The 14698-nt window shown below is 42.9% G+C and overlaps 2 protein-coding genes across 5 annotated transcripts in view; one reads left to right on the top strand and one right to left on the bottom strand.

Moving 5' to 3' along the window:
• dlgap2a (discs, large (Drosophila) homolog-associated protein 2a) overlaps nt 1–14698 on the bottom strand; it is a 134432-nt gene that overhangs the window by 33356 nt on the left and 86378 nt on the right. The gene's annotated exons all lie outside the window — the stretch shown is intronic.
• On the top strand, nt 8077–10637 carry LOC134646321 (uncharacterized). The gene is made up of 2 exons (XM_063500188.1): nt 8077–10354; nt 10538–10637. The coding sequence occupies exon 1, from the start codon at nt 8086–8088 to the stop codon at nt 10150–10152; it is 2067 nt and encodes a 688-aa protein (XP_063356258.1). The 5' UTR covers nt 8077–8085; the 3' UTR covers nt 10153–10354; nt 10538–10637.

Raw genomic sequence — 14698 nt, 5'->3', positions numbered from 1 at the left:
CGTGCATTTTAAGCTGAAACCATTTCATCCTGGAGCAAAAATTCAAATAATCATTTGATTTAAGGGAACAACAACGCCCTGCAGAGATCTTTACTGCAAATGTTTTCTAGGGTTTTGTCAGTGTGGTGCAAGAAAGCAGCAATCTTGAAATACCTTAAAGAGGTGAGAATGTGAACAGCAGAAAATTGAGTTTAATGCACCTGCAATCGCCAAACCAAGACGACTCACAGCTGTCTGTGTTAAGCTCTCGTATACGCTGTTTAAGCCATGAGCGCCAGCATCCAGGAGGCTGCGGTCGTCGAGAACGAGACGCTATGTCGTGGAAGATTAAAAACGCTCATTTTGCTACAGTGCTTTTGTTATACTATAAATAGAGGCACAAAAGTGAAGAGACGAAGCTCTGCAAGCAGAAAAGCAGCATATCTATGCATGACACGTCCCACGCAGCCACGAATCAATGAATTGGAATTCCGCTCTGACCTTGAGATCTGAGGGAGAAACGCTCAAACACAATGCTATCTAAATGAGTAATTACAGTATGTTGAATCAAGAATTATCGAAAGCTTTGCCAGTGTTAACTCTGATTAATTATAGCGGCCGGGAGCCGAACAAATGCGAGTTTTTTTTGGAAAGTGCCGTAAATGCGCATGATTGATCGGCTTGTGTGATCAGACACAAAGTCAAAGTGTCGTTTAAAGACAGGGTGGCGGAGACAGATGTCAAGTGGAGACGCGCGTGTGCGTGTGCACGTGTGTCAGCGCACCCTGTTATCAGATGTGACATATGATTACTGATTGACTCATTATGCTAATGACTCATAGTGAAGTTTGCCACATGCCATTCAGTTCATCATCATTAATACTTTCTTTAAATATCTTTGGCAGGTCTGACCACGGCACAAACAGCCATTCATATTCATTTCATCGCAGCTGTCAGCTTTACAGGACGCACGCGGCCCGGGCAGGCGTGGGGTGAGGCCGGATGATTATCTAAAACAATCACCTAACTCCACCAGCTCAGCGAAGCCGTGACTGCGATGCATTCTTTACTGGTGAGGCGAACAAAGAGGCGACCCCGTCAAACACGAGAGCCCGGAAGAGTGAGGCGAGGTGACACGACTTGACAGGCTGTTCTCGCTTTAACGCGATTTGCTTCAGGGACCCGGTGCTGTCAAATTTGTGTTTGGCTCATCCGTACGCCCCTAGAGGGACATCGAATTGGTACGAGTGCAGAGGAAATCCAACCTGCGCCACTTCTGTCTTAGATCCAATCTAATTCCATCCCAGCAAGGCCGCTGAACCACAACAGCATCAGAGCTCTCACATCTTTGACATCATTTACAAACATGGAGCGCAGTGCTACGGTGACACAAGCTGAAAGTGGTCAGACTTTTAAGCACCTCTTAAGATATTAACGTGCTCAGACAATTAAGAAGTATCACTGGTTTAAAATATCACCTGGTGGCTTAATTATGCAACCAAATCCAAATTAAATCTTCTTCAGGTCTAATTTCTTTTTCAAATTATTGATTTAAAGTGTTCAAGTGTAAAAAGCATCTTTACGATCCGTGTCTTCAAGCTGACCTTCTCACATGTTCTTCTGCCTGGAAAAACCTCAAGAGGACTTCTTAATAAGAATAATAAAAATAATAATAATGTATAATAATAGTTCAGGTCTTTAAATGTTTCAGGCATCTGGTACTACGGGGTCTTTGATTATGGACTCTTTTGATATCTGATTTCTGTAGATTTGAAAGTCTATGAAAAGCACAGTTTAGAAGTTCGGGGACTGATCTGATTTACTGCTTTACTGCCACTTTATTAGGTATGCCTTGCTAGTACCATGATGGACCCCTTTTTCTTTAATTCTTCGTGGTTCAACAGGTTGCTGGAAACATTCCTCTGAGATTTTGGTCCATGTTGGCACGACAGCATCACACAGCTGCAGTTCCATGGTGTGACTCTTCTGTACCACCACAGCCCAAAGAAGCCAGTCTGAGGTGATCTGAGCTTCGTGACTCGGTTCGCAATCGTGCTGAAAGCATCTATCAAAATATCCACCACTACACCACCAGCAACCTCCACCAGTGAAACCAGGCAGGATGGAACCATGCTTTCATGGTCTTTACAACAAATTCTGACCCTGCCATATAAATGTTGTAGCAGAAATCAGATTTTCGGCATCTTTTCTCTCTCCATCGCTCTTCTCCTCTATTTTTCTTCTCCTTCTGTTAACTGTCTTCCTAACTTCTCTTTCTTTCTCTTTCCTGTCCCCCGGTCCTGTCTGTTCTGATTGTAACAACTCAAAATGAAAAAAAAAATAAAATAAAATAAAATAAAACCTGAAAAATAAATTATAATAATAAAGGTCAAATAGAATAAGACAATCAAGTGGACCAGTATAGCAAAAGCTGTAATGGTCTACTTGGGAAAATAAATCTGCTGGGCATTTTTCTTCTTTTCTTCTTCTGATCCAAGTCCAAATCAGGTGATTGATCTGACAGATGTTAAAGCTTAAATATGCAAAAACACATTTTTATCCAACAGTTTTACTTATTTATTTTCATCACGTTTATATTTATGGTTCATATTTGTTTGAAAAACAAAGTGAACTCGTAAACAAACACTGTGATTGTATTGTTCTGTACTCAAACCATAATTCAATCATTCACAGTGTAGGAATTAGTGTGTTAATGTAATTGAAAAACCTATGGCCATAACCCAAGGTTAATGGCATCATCAAAAACTAATTGGGGTCATGAGTTATCAAGCCTGGTGTCCAATCAATGACACAGGCTTGCAGGAGTGGGTCAGAGCTACTGTAAAACACTCGGGCAATTTCAGTGTGCTCTTCACAAGAAGCATATGTGAAGTGTGAGTTGGCTTGGAGGAGAGAGATCTCTGAAAAGTTGGCTACAATCTTCTCACTGAGGGTTTTAGTATTAAACAAGCTATATATAGAGACAGTTTAAGGCTGGGGCTACGCGCCCCACATGTTGGGACAGCTATTTTAAACTCTGTTATTAGGAATTATTTTAACTATAGACAGATTTAATAAAAACAACACACAGAATTACGTTTGGCATGCAAATACCACTGACTGCTGACATACACCAACTAAGAAGTGGAATATTCGTGATTTGTGGCGGATTTGCTGTTGACTTCAACAGCTCACACTAACCAAGAGTAAAATGAATTTGTCACGTGTTTTAAAGGTTAATATCAGGGTTTAGTGGCGGTAGGCTGATGCAGCAGGACAATAAACCTTGAACTAAAATTCCATCTTTTGAAGCGGAGCGGTCAGAGCCCTAACCTTAACCTGACGTAGATGTTGTGGAATTACCTCAGGAGAGCCGTTCACACAAGACATTAAAGCGTACTGCTGAGCGGAAGCAATTCCGTAAGGAAGAATGAGGTCCACGGTTTGTTGTGCAAGCTTTTTAAAAAAGCCGCTGATTGGAGCATTTTCTGTCTGGACAAAATGTTACCGTTACCTCACACATCTTTGCCATTTCTCTACTGCAACTTCACTTCCAGTATAACGCATACTATGGGCTCAAAATGTGGTCATAAATATTTTGTACTTGTAAATCAGTTTTGTACTTGTAAATCAGGATTTGTATGTGTAAAAAGAATTTGTGTGTGTGTAAAAAGAATTTGTGTGTGTGTAAAAAAGATTTGTATGTGTAAAAAAGATTTGTGTGTGCGTAAAAAAGATTTGTATGTGTAAAAAAGATTTGTGTGTGCGTAAAAAAGATTTGTATGTGTAAAAAAGATTTGTGTGTGCGTAAAAAAGATTTGTGTGTGCGTAAAAAAGATTTGTGTTCTGACTATTGTCAAAATTGTACATGTTTTGTTTGGTTAGTGCACTGGCCCTTTAAGAGAAAGGCATGGTCTGTGTGCGGACAGGGGAAGTGTAAAAGACTCAGACAATCGACTGATTAATGTGATCTATGCTGTGAAAGGCTGATAAAAAGGCATTCCCTGTGAGTATGCATTATTGTTTGGCACTTTCTGTTGATTAATAGTAGTTACTTAGATGCTGTATTATCTGTGCTAATTTATGGTTGTAGACAGTTGTTTGGTGTTAGCATTAGCACTTGGTCACGCAGCTCCTCAAGTAATTATTTTAATTTGACGCTCATATTCACTGTATTTTGTTGTTACAGTTTCACACCTGCCATATAAAGCGAAGTCTAAACCCACTCTGGCGTCAGTGACTTTTGTGTGGAGGTGTTTAACTCCTGGATAGTAGAAAGTGGTTCTACGAGGCCAGTACAGTGAAAAGGGACACACTACAACGACGATGAAGACTGCATTGTTACACGCTGTATCCAGACCAGCACGACAGACGCAGTGACACCAAGTCAGCATAAATGCACATTCAATCAGCTTAAAGATGGAGAAAGAAGGATATGAAGTAAGATCCACGACGTCAAAGAAATCTAGCCGCTCTTCCACTGCTAGCGTAATGTTAGCCGCCGCTACTGCCCGTGCTAAAGCTGAAGCTGCCCAAAAAAGAGCTGAGTTTGCAAAGAAGGAAGTTGAATTTAAAATAGAAAGAGCCAAATTAGATGCAAAGCTTGATGTTCTAGCAAAAGAAAGTGAAGCTGAGGCCGCAGCCGCTGAAGCAGCTGTCTTGGAGTCTGCTGTTGCAAATTTTGACATGAGTAATGAGCACCTGAGCTTACCAAAGGAGACACAGAGTTCTCATGAGCGAACTACAGACTATGTCAATATGCATCAGGCACGCAGTGATTCAGTCAAATCAAAGGACGTCAAAATAGAAAAAGGCGAGTATGCAAATCGACCTAAGCCACCGGACATGTCACCGGATGAACTGCCCTCAGCACCAAAGGACCATGGCTCCCTCAGACCCCCTGATCAAAGACATTACTCACCTGAAAGGCAAGGACAACAGTTACACTCTGGTAACTATCAGCAGCACCTCAGCCATGTCTCACCAGGGTTTACACCGCCCTCTGCTGGACGTTTTCAGTACTACCCTCCAGATCCAAATTCCTCTAGGGACTCTAATGAGCTTGCCAAATATTTAATGAGAAGTCAGTTGTTAACCTCTGAACTCACCAAGTTTGATGACAAGCCTGAGAACTATTTATCTTGGAAGACATCTTTCATAAACGCCATTGACACTCTAGAGCTTAGGGCGTCTGAACAAATCGACCTCCTCGTGAAATCGCTTGGCCCAGAATCTACCAAGCATGCACATCGCATTAAAGCTGTAAACATAACAAACCCAGCTGTGGCATTAGAGCTAATCTGGGAGAGGCTAGAAGAAATCTATGGGTCGCCAGAAGCCATTGAAAGTGCTCTTTTCACCAAACTTGATCAATTTCCTAAAATAGGGCCCAGAGACAATCAAAAACTAAGAGAGCTTAGTGATCTGTTGCAGGAGATAAATGCAGCAAAACAAGAAGGGTACTTGCATGGACTCTCCTATCTCGATACAGCGCGAGGTGTCGCTCCCATTGTGGATAAGCTGCCGCATGGGATACAAGACAAGTGGATGATGGAAGGCTCACACTACAAGCAGCGGCACAAGGTGACCTTCCCTCCATTCACGTTCTTCTTACAGTTCATACAGACACAAGCAAAGGCACGCAACGATCCAAGCTTCAATCTGCTGTCAACCTGCAACTCTGGAGTTAAAAGGGACAAGCTTGGAGATGGTTACAGCAACAACCGCAGGTCAGTTTCAGTGCATAAAACCAACATTACGGCCATATCTGAGGAAGGACCGGACAAATGTTGTCCTGTGCACAACAAACCTCACGCTTTACAACAGTGCAGAAGTTTCAGAGAAAAGCCAATTCAGGAAAGAAAGGCAATATTAAAGCAACACAACGTCTGTTTCAAGTGCTGCGCTTCTAACAAACATGTAGCTCGCAACTGTCAAGCAGAAATCAAATGCTCTGAATGTAACAGTGATAAGCACCCAACAGCTCTGCATTCAGATGTTCCTCGCTTTCCCAAAGCTCTTCAGCCCCCAGCAAGTCACGGCGGGGAGAAACAAGAACTACAAGAGACTGCAGTTGTTTCAAGTTGCACTGAGGTATGTGGGGAAGGATTTTCTGGGAAATCTTGCTCAAAAATATGCCTGGTTAATGTTTACCCTGCCAACGATCCTAGTAATCGCCAGAGAATGTATGTCATGCTAGATGACCAGAGTAACGTTTCACTAGCACGCTCTGAGTTTTTTGACATGTTCGAGGTTAATGGTAAGGCAGAGCCATACACCCTCCAGACATGCAGTGGCATAGGTCTCACTTCTGGCAGAAGAGCCTCTGGGTATATGATAGAGGCAATCGATAGCTCCCTCGCTATTCAGCTGCCCATGTTAATTGAGTGCAACATGATTCCCAACAAAAGAGAGGAAATTCCCACTCCATCTGCGGCTTACGCACACAGTCACCTCAAAGGCATAGCACACAAAATACCACCCTTGGACAGTGGTGCAGACATTTTGCTGTTGCTTGGAAGAGACATTTTGAGAGTTCATAAAGTGCGCAGTCAGATCAATGGTCCGCACAATGCACCATACGCACAGAGACTGGACTTAGGCTGGGTGATAATAGGAGATGTATGCTTAGGCAATACTCATAAGCCTTCCCAAGTCTCTACGTTTAAGACTCATGTTCTATCGGATGGAAGGCCAACTCATTTTTCCCCGTGTGAAAGCCACTTTACTGTCAAGCCAGACACCAGTCTCTTAAATCGACACTTAGTACTTGGTGGTTCAAACATAAAGGACAGAACACAAAACAGAACTATAGGAAACAATGTTTTCTGCCAGACCAAGGACGACAATAAGCTTGCACCCTCCATGGAAGATCTGCAGTTCCTGAATATCATGGACAATGAGTGTTTCCAGGATGAGTCACAAAGCTGGGTGGCTCCACTGCCGTTCCGCCAGCCCAGAGCACTGCTGCCTAACAATCGCCGCTACGCACTCAGTCGCCTCAAGTCACTTGAACGAACTTTAGATAAAAACCCAGAAATGAAAGCTCACCTGATAGACTTTATGCAGAAAATGTTGGACAATGGGCACGCGGAGCTCGCACCCCCATTACAAGAGAACAAAGAGTGTTGGTATCTGCCCTATTTTGGAGTGTACCATCCTCAAAAGCCGTCACAAATTCGAGTGGTATTTGACTCCAGCGCACAGTTTGAAGGTATGTCGCTCAACACAGTGCTGTTATCAGGACCTAATCTGAACAACAGTCTATTAGGTGTGCTAGTAAGGTTCAGAAAACATCCAGTCGCAGTAACCGCAGATATCCAGCAGATGTTCTATTGCTTCCTGGTGCGCGAGGACTGCAGAGATGTACTGAGGTTTGTCTGGCACAAAGACAATGATCCACAGAAAGAGCTCGTGGATTACAGGATGTGCGTGCATGTATTTGGAAACAGCCCCTCGCCCGCTGTAGCCACATATGGTTTGAGGAGGGCTGCGCAAAAGGGAGAAGCCAAATACGGGTCAGATGTTCGCCATTTCATTGAGCGTGATTTTTATGTTGATGATGCTTTAAAGTCTGTCCCCACCGAACATGATGCTATCAACCTCCTGAAACGGACACAAGACATGCTAGCAGACTCAAACCTTCGTCTCTTAAAAATAGCATCAAATAAGGTTGAAGTGATGGACGCATTCTCACCTCAAGACCGAGCCAAGGATCTCCAAAATCTGGACCTGTTCAAGGATGAACTCCCAGATCAGCGCAGTCTTGGAGTAAAGTGGAATATAATGGAGGACTATTTCACTTTTCACATTCCTCACGCTGAAAAGCCATATACACGAAGAGGAGTCCTTTCAACTGTGAACAGTGTGTTTGACCCGCTCGGGTTTTTGGCCCCAGTCACCGTTCGAGGACGTCTGCTTCTAAGAGAGTTGTCGCTACAGACAACAGAGTGGGACTCACCTCTCCCAGAGGATCTGAAAGGCAGATGGATAGAATGGCAACAGTCCCTCCAATGCCTCAGCAAAGTCAACGTTCCACGCACTTACACTGAAATGTCACTGTCACAGGCTAAATGTGTAGAACTTTGTGTCTTTTCAGATGCGTCCATGAAGGCAATATGTGCAGTTTCATACCTCAAGGTCACCACTGGGGATGGCAAGACAGAGGTTGGGTTTGCCCTAGGTAAGGCACGACTCGCTCCACAGCCAGAGCTCACTGTACCTAGGCTCGAACTCTGCGCCGCAGTAATGGCGGTTGAAATGGCAGAGGTCATATGTGAAGAGATTGATCACCCTATAGACAAAACCAGTTTCTATACAGACAGCAAGGTGGTTCTTGGTTATATTCACAACCAATCCAGACGTTTTTATGTCTATGTAAACAATCGTGTGTGTCGTATTAGAGAGTCAACTACTCCAGAGCAATGGCATTTCGTTACGACCGACCAGAATCCTGCTGACCACGGCTCACGATCAGTTCCAGCTGCTGAGTTAGAACACACGACATGGTTCACAGGTCCAGCGTTTCTCCAGTGCCCTTCATACATCCGTCTAGAGCAGACTGATTACAAATTGCTGGACCCAGACAACGACACAGAGGTGCGCCCAGAGGTAAAGACACTTTGCACTAACATAACAAAGGAAGTTTTGGGCTCAGGACGTTGGGAGCGTTTCTCCACATGGCGCTCACTTCGGAAAACCATGTCAAACTTGATTCACATCGCACAATGCTTTTCACAATCAAACGTTGAGCCAAACTGTAAAGGATGGCACATTTGTAAAACGGCCATCACCCCAGAACTGTTAGATCAAGCAGAGACAATGATCATTAAAAATGTGCAGTTTGAGACATATGCAGACGAGATAAAGAGGATCTCTGAAAAACAGAACCTCCCTAAAAACAGCCCGCTGGTAAAACTAAACCCTGTGATTGGAAGTGACAATCTGCTGAGAATTGGTGGTCGCATTAATCGCGCGGGGCTGGGAGTAAAAGACACCAACCCAGTAATCTTGCCAGGCAGTCACTACATCACTACCCTCCTTGTGCGCCACCACCATGAGAAAGTAAGCCATCAAGGCAGGCATTTTACAGAGGGCGCTGTCCGAGAAAGTGGCTTGTGGATTGTAGGAGGGAAAGGATGCATTAGCAGAGTCATAAGTAAATGTGTGACATGCAAGAAGCTGAGAGGGAAGTTTGAGGAGCAATTAATGAGTGATTTGCCCGTAGATCGCCTCCAAGTTGAGCCCCCCTTTTCTTACGTGGGCATGGACATGTTTGGCCCATGGGAAGTAACTACAAGGCGAACAAGAGGGGGACAAGCAAACAGAAAGCGGTGGGCAATATTATTCACGTGCCTGTGTACAAGGGCTGTCCACATTGAAGTAGTGGAGGAGATGAGCTCTTCAAGTTTCATTAACGCACTGAGGCGTTTCTTCGCCCTCCGAGGACCCGCAAAACAGCTGCGCTCGGACTGCGGCACTAATTTCATTGGTGCTCACAAAGAGATGGCCACAAATGCACCAGAGGACAAAGTGCAACACTTTCTGCAGGATCAGAAGTGTTCCTGGGTTTTTAATCCTCCCCATTCTTCCCACATGGGGGGAGTATGGGAACGGATGATTGGTTTAGCACGGCGAATACTTGATAACATGCTGCTGCAAACTGGTCATGTTCAACTCACTCATGAGATTTTGACCACATTTCTTGCAGAAGTCACAGCTATATTAAATGCACGACCGTTGTTGCCAGTATCATCAGACCCAGAACATCCTCACATTCTCTCACCGGCGATGCTGCTGACACAAAAGACTGGAGTTGTACCCACCATCTGTGATGATGTAGGACCCAAAGAAATGCTCAGAAGCCATTGGAAGCGGGTTCAGTTCCTTGCAGACACTTTCTGGAGCAGATGGCGCAAGGAGTATCTGCACAGCCTCCAAATTCGTCAAAAGTGGCACCACAAGAACATTGACATTAAACAGGGAGATGTCGTTCTCCTCAAGGACAAACAAACAAGAAGAAATGAGTGGCCAATGGGCGTAATCGTAAAGACAGTTGCGAGTGAAGATGGAATCATCAGAAAGGCCGAAGTTAGAGTTGCTTCCAAGGGAAATGTTAAGACTTATTATAGACCCATTTCTGAAATGGTTTTTCTGTTATCTAGTGATGTTTAGATATCTGTTGTGGTATCCCTAAGATACCAGGCGGGGAGTGTTCTGACTATTGTCAAAATTGTACATGTTTTGTTTGGTTAGTGCACTGGCCCTTTAAGAGAAAGGCATGGTCTGTGTGCGGACAGGGGAAGTGTAAAAGACTCAGACAATCGACTGATTAATGTGATCTATGCTGTGAAAGGCTGATAAAAAGGCATTCCCTGTGAGTATGCATTATTGTTTGGCACTTTCTGTTGATTAATAGTAGTTACTTAGATGCTGTATTATCTGTGCTAATTTATGGTTGTAGACAGTTGTTTGGTGTTAGCATTAGCACTTGGTCACGCAGCTCCTCAAGTAATTATTTTAATTTGACGCTCATATTCACTGTATTTTGTTGTTACAGTTTCACACCTGCCATATAAAGCGAAGTCTAAACCCACTCTGGCGTCAGTGACTTTTGTGTGGAGGTGTTTAACTCCTGGATAGTAGAAAGTGGTTCTACGAGGCCAGTACAATTTGTATGTGTAAAAAAGATTTGTGTGTGCGTAAAAAAGATTTGTGTGTGCGTAAAAAAGATTTGTGTGTGCGTAAAAAAGATTTGTATGTGTAAAAAAGATTTGTGTGTGTGTAAAAAAGATTTGTATGTGTAAAAAGAATTTGTGTGTGCGTAAAAAAGATTTGTATGTGTAAAAAAGATTTGTATGTGTAAAAAGAATTTGTGTGTGCGTAAAAAAGATTTGTATGTGTAAAAAGAATTTGTGTGTGTGTAAAAAAGATTTGTATGTGTAAAAAAGATTTGTGTGTGCGTAAAAAAGATTTGTGTGTGCGTAAAAAAGATTTGTATGTGTAAAAAAGATTTGTGTGTGCGTAAAAAAGATTTGTATGCGTAAAAAAGATTTGTGTGTGCGTAAAAAAGATTTGTATGTGTAAAAAAGATTTGTGTGTGCGTAAAAAAGATTTGTATGTGTAAAAAAGATTTGTATGCGTAAAAAAGATTTGTGTGTGCGTAAAAAAGATTTGTATGTGTAAAAAAGATTTGTGTGTGCGTAAAAAAGATTTGTGTGTGCGTAAAAAAGATTTGTGTGTGCGTAAAAAAGATTTGTATGTGTAAAAAAGATTTGTGTGTGTGTAAAAAAGATTTGTATGTGTAAAAAAGATTTGTGTGTGTGTAAAAAAGATTTGTATGTGTAAAAAAGATTTGTGTGTGCGTAAAAAAGATTTGTATGCGTAAAAAAGATTTGTGTGTGGACTTAGCCAACCCCCCCCCCCCCCCCTGCAAGTTACACGTACAAATTTTGACCCTATTTTTCTTCCTTTCATCTGATTGGTCAATGTCATGTCAATCACAAATGTAACAATCCAATCAGAGAACAGATGGGTTTGGCTGTCGCAGGGGCGCTTTTTTTGAACTGCAGGTCTTTGAAGGGAATAAATGCCCTTTTACATGCCAACCCAGCGTTTTCCTTCATCACCACGAACGAAAATAGTCTGTGGTCGTCTGAGTTTGGTGATTTTTGTGTCACAGGTTTACGTGCTTAATACAGGGACTTCCACAGCCTTTTCAACAGCGCTGCGGACCGCGGGGGGGGCAGTGTTTTGGAAATGACAGTCTTCATTACAAAGCTTTCTTCGTTATGAATTAGCATACATGTTTTTATTGAACATTTGAAGAACTAGCAAAAAAAACCTAAACTCTTGTAGAGGACATAAAATCAGAGAGAAACGACAAGGAGCAGGTGCATCTAGTACAGGTAGAGCTGCTGCAAAAACCCACAGAGCCCAGCAGCCAGCGCAACAAATTCTGGATCCTTTGCTTTTAGTTAGCATTAGCAGCACATCCTGCTTCCGATGTGAAAGGACTTTTATGCTGCGCACTGTGACTCACAGCAATGGTCCCGGGTCAGCCCTGACTTTGTGTTAAACTAATCCGAAAGTAATGATGGTATTTTTAACCACTGACATACCACAACTTTATCCTTTCAACAGCTGCTGAAAGTTAGCGGACCTAGCTGCTATCGGATATTTACATAGAGATCCTCCAGCTTCAAACTGTATTACCCTTCAAGGACCTGCAGTTCAAAAAAGTGCCCCTCCGACAGCCAAACCCATCTGTTCTCTGATTGGATTATTACATTTGTGATTGACATGACATTGACCAATCAGATGAAAGGAAGAAAAATAGGGTCAAAATTCGTATGTGTAACTTGCAGGGTTTTTTGGCTAAGTCCACACACAAATCTTTTTTACACATACAAATCTTTTTTACACACACACAAATTCTTTTTACACACACACAAATTCTTTTTACACATACAAATCCTGATTTACAAGTACAAAACTGATTTACAAGTACAAAATATTTATGACCACATTTTGAGCCCATACATATACACCTGCTCATACAACCAGGCTCTTTTAGTGCCGCGCTAAATCAATGCCAAGCTGTTGGATGCCACATTATGATGTTCTCAGAGCGCGATCAGTGGAGTATTAGTACTCTTCAGTAATGACACCTTTGGGGGCGTTCCTGGCATTTAAATGAATGCACCGACCAACCTTCTCCCGTAGACTAAATGCCATCAATGGACTGGGAGGCAGGCCCCACAGCCTGATCCATGAGTGTCAATACTTTTCTTTCAGCAGAGCCCAGCAGACTTGGTCTAACCGCTGAGAGGGCTATTATTCAGAAGAGCCTTGGAGGACAATAACTGCAACTGATAGCCCTTCCTGCTGTTGCATCTTCATAAATCATTCACTGTTTATGGCTATTTAAAACGGACGGTGATGAAAGCTTTGCAAGGTGTGACAAAAGTTCCATATCTCACTGATTATGCAGAAAGAGCTTCTGAGGTAGATGTGTTAAAATGGCCAGACAACTCCTCATATCAGCATGATCCTCGCTGATCACCAACCATAACATTTCATTTGTCAGTATATATCCTCTGGATCACATATCTGGCTTATTATGTAGTCATGAAAGAGAAGTATTTAACAGTAGAAGCTTGTTTCTGGATATCTGCTGACCTACTTCCTGTTCTGCTGTTATCCTGCAGAGAGACGTCGCAAACACTTTGCCAGAAAAGCTCGCAATTAATCCTTCTGCTGTGCGTGTGTGTCTGTGTTTTCGCGAGGGTCGGGTTAATAGTGGCGAGGTGCATTAATGGATTCCGTGGGTGTTGCCCATGGACGTTTCCACGCTTCTGTGGAAAAAAACAAAACCGTGTGATGGAAAAGCTTTTTAAAAACCTGCCTGAAGAGCGAGAGTAGAAGAGCGAGGGACTCATCGGTGTGTGTGGGTCCTGCATCTTACTGTGACTGTCTGACAGTGCATACCACAAACTACGGGGCTGTCACCGGCCACACTCCACACTGAGGTCAGACGCAAGGTCATCTTTGCATAATGCCTCCAATTTATGTCATTATTTGCTTTTAGGCTTGTGCAGACCCGAAGCTGAGCAGACAGACAGTGTGATTTATGCAGAAGTCTCAGCAGCCCTGTGATGAATTTTTCCTACCCGGTCGTCCCCGAGTGGAACACATGGCGCGAAGGAGAAGCTGAACAGGATATACTTACATTATGCAGCAGAGGCAACATCAACCCTAAGCCACAGGGATCGTAGTTCTGCCCAAATATCAAATGAATTTAGCAGAGAAGGTGTACGATTAACGATTAAGTATTTCAGCTCTATAAACAGGCTCCTCTTATTCAGGGTTTATGTGTTTATTTAGCGAGGTGCTGGACAGTAGTGCTCATCCACCTCATGTTTAAGGTGCAGATGAAACTGAAGATAGCAGTGAAGGGGTGAATGGGGCCGGTGCAGAAGCCCCACCCACCAGTCTCTGGTTAACGTACCTGCCCCCCCAAGCCCCAGGGTAGTTCAGTATTAATCCTGTTACCTGGGTAAGTTTGATCTAAAAATAAGTGCGGTCAAACAAGACCGTTTAAACTCATTTTTCCTGCAGCATCATCTGCTCTGAGTGGCTTCTTGAGAGTTTAGTCCACCTTCCACATTATCCCCAATTTTGCCTCCAAGGTTCTTTCTGTCGTCACCTGAACTAAAGAGCACTCGAAGTGATTTTAGTTAACAGGAGAGAAAACAAGTGAATTAAAAGTTAGGTTTAGAAGTAAATCTAAAATGTTTTTACTCTTAAATCAAAGTCTTACTGAAAACACATCACAATCATCGGCGTAGATCACAGAGTATTTGCCTTTGATCTCGTCTGCACCTTTTGCCCCAAAGTCTTGATAAAAGGAAAGAAACCATCTAACTGTCTGAAAATGAGAAAGTAAAATCGGGCTTTCTGCGACTGAAGTCGAGGCTGCGGGTCTTTAATGGATCCCGCTGCACTCGACTCAAACCTTGGCTGATAAATGCGCTCAATATATGAGAACAGAGGCAGATAAAAACACTGTGCTTTGGAAAAGCAGGTCTAGGATACCCTTTAAATTGTCACATTATTAAAATACACTTGTGAACCTCAGCTGTAATTACAGTTTTCACATTCTGCAGAGAGAAAAGAAAGATGGCTCAGCTGAACGAGATGCAAAAGTGAATCTACTTTC

This window comes from Pelmatolapia mariae, linkage group LG16_19 (genome assembly GCF_036321145.2).
Source record: "Pelmatolapia mariae isolate MD_Pm_ZW linkage group LG16_19, Pm_UMD_F_2, whole genome shotgun sequence".
Classification (NCBI taxonomy): domain Eukaryota; kingdom Metazoa; phylum Chordata; class Actinopteri; order Cichliformes; family Cichlidae; genus Pelmatolapia; species Pelmatolapia mariae.
The sequence above is the reverse complement of the archived record's forward strand: the minus strand, read 5'-3'. Positions and strand labels throughout refer to the sequence as shown.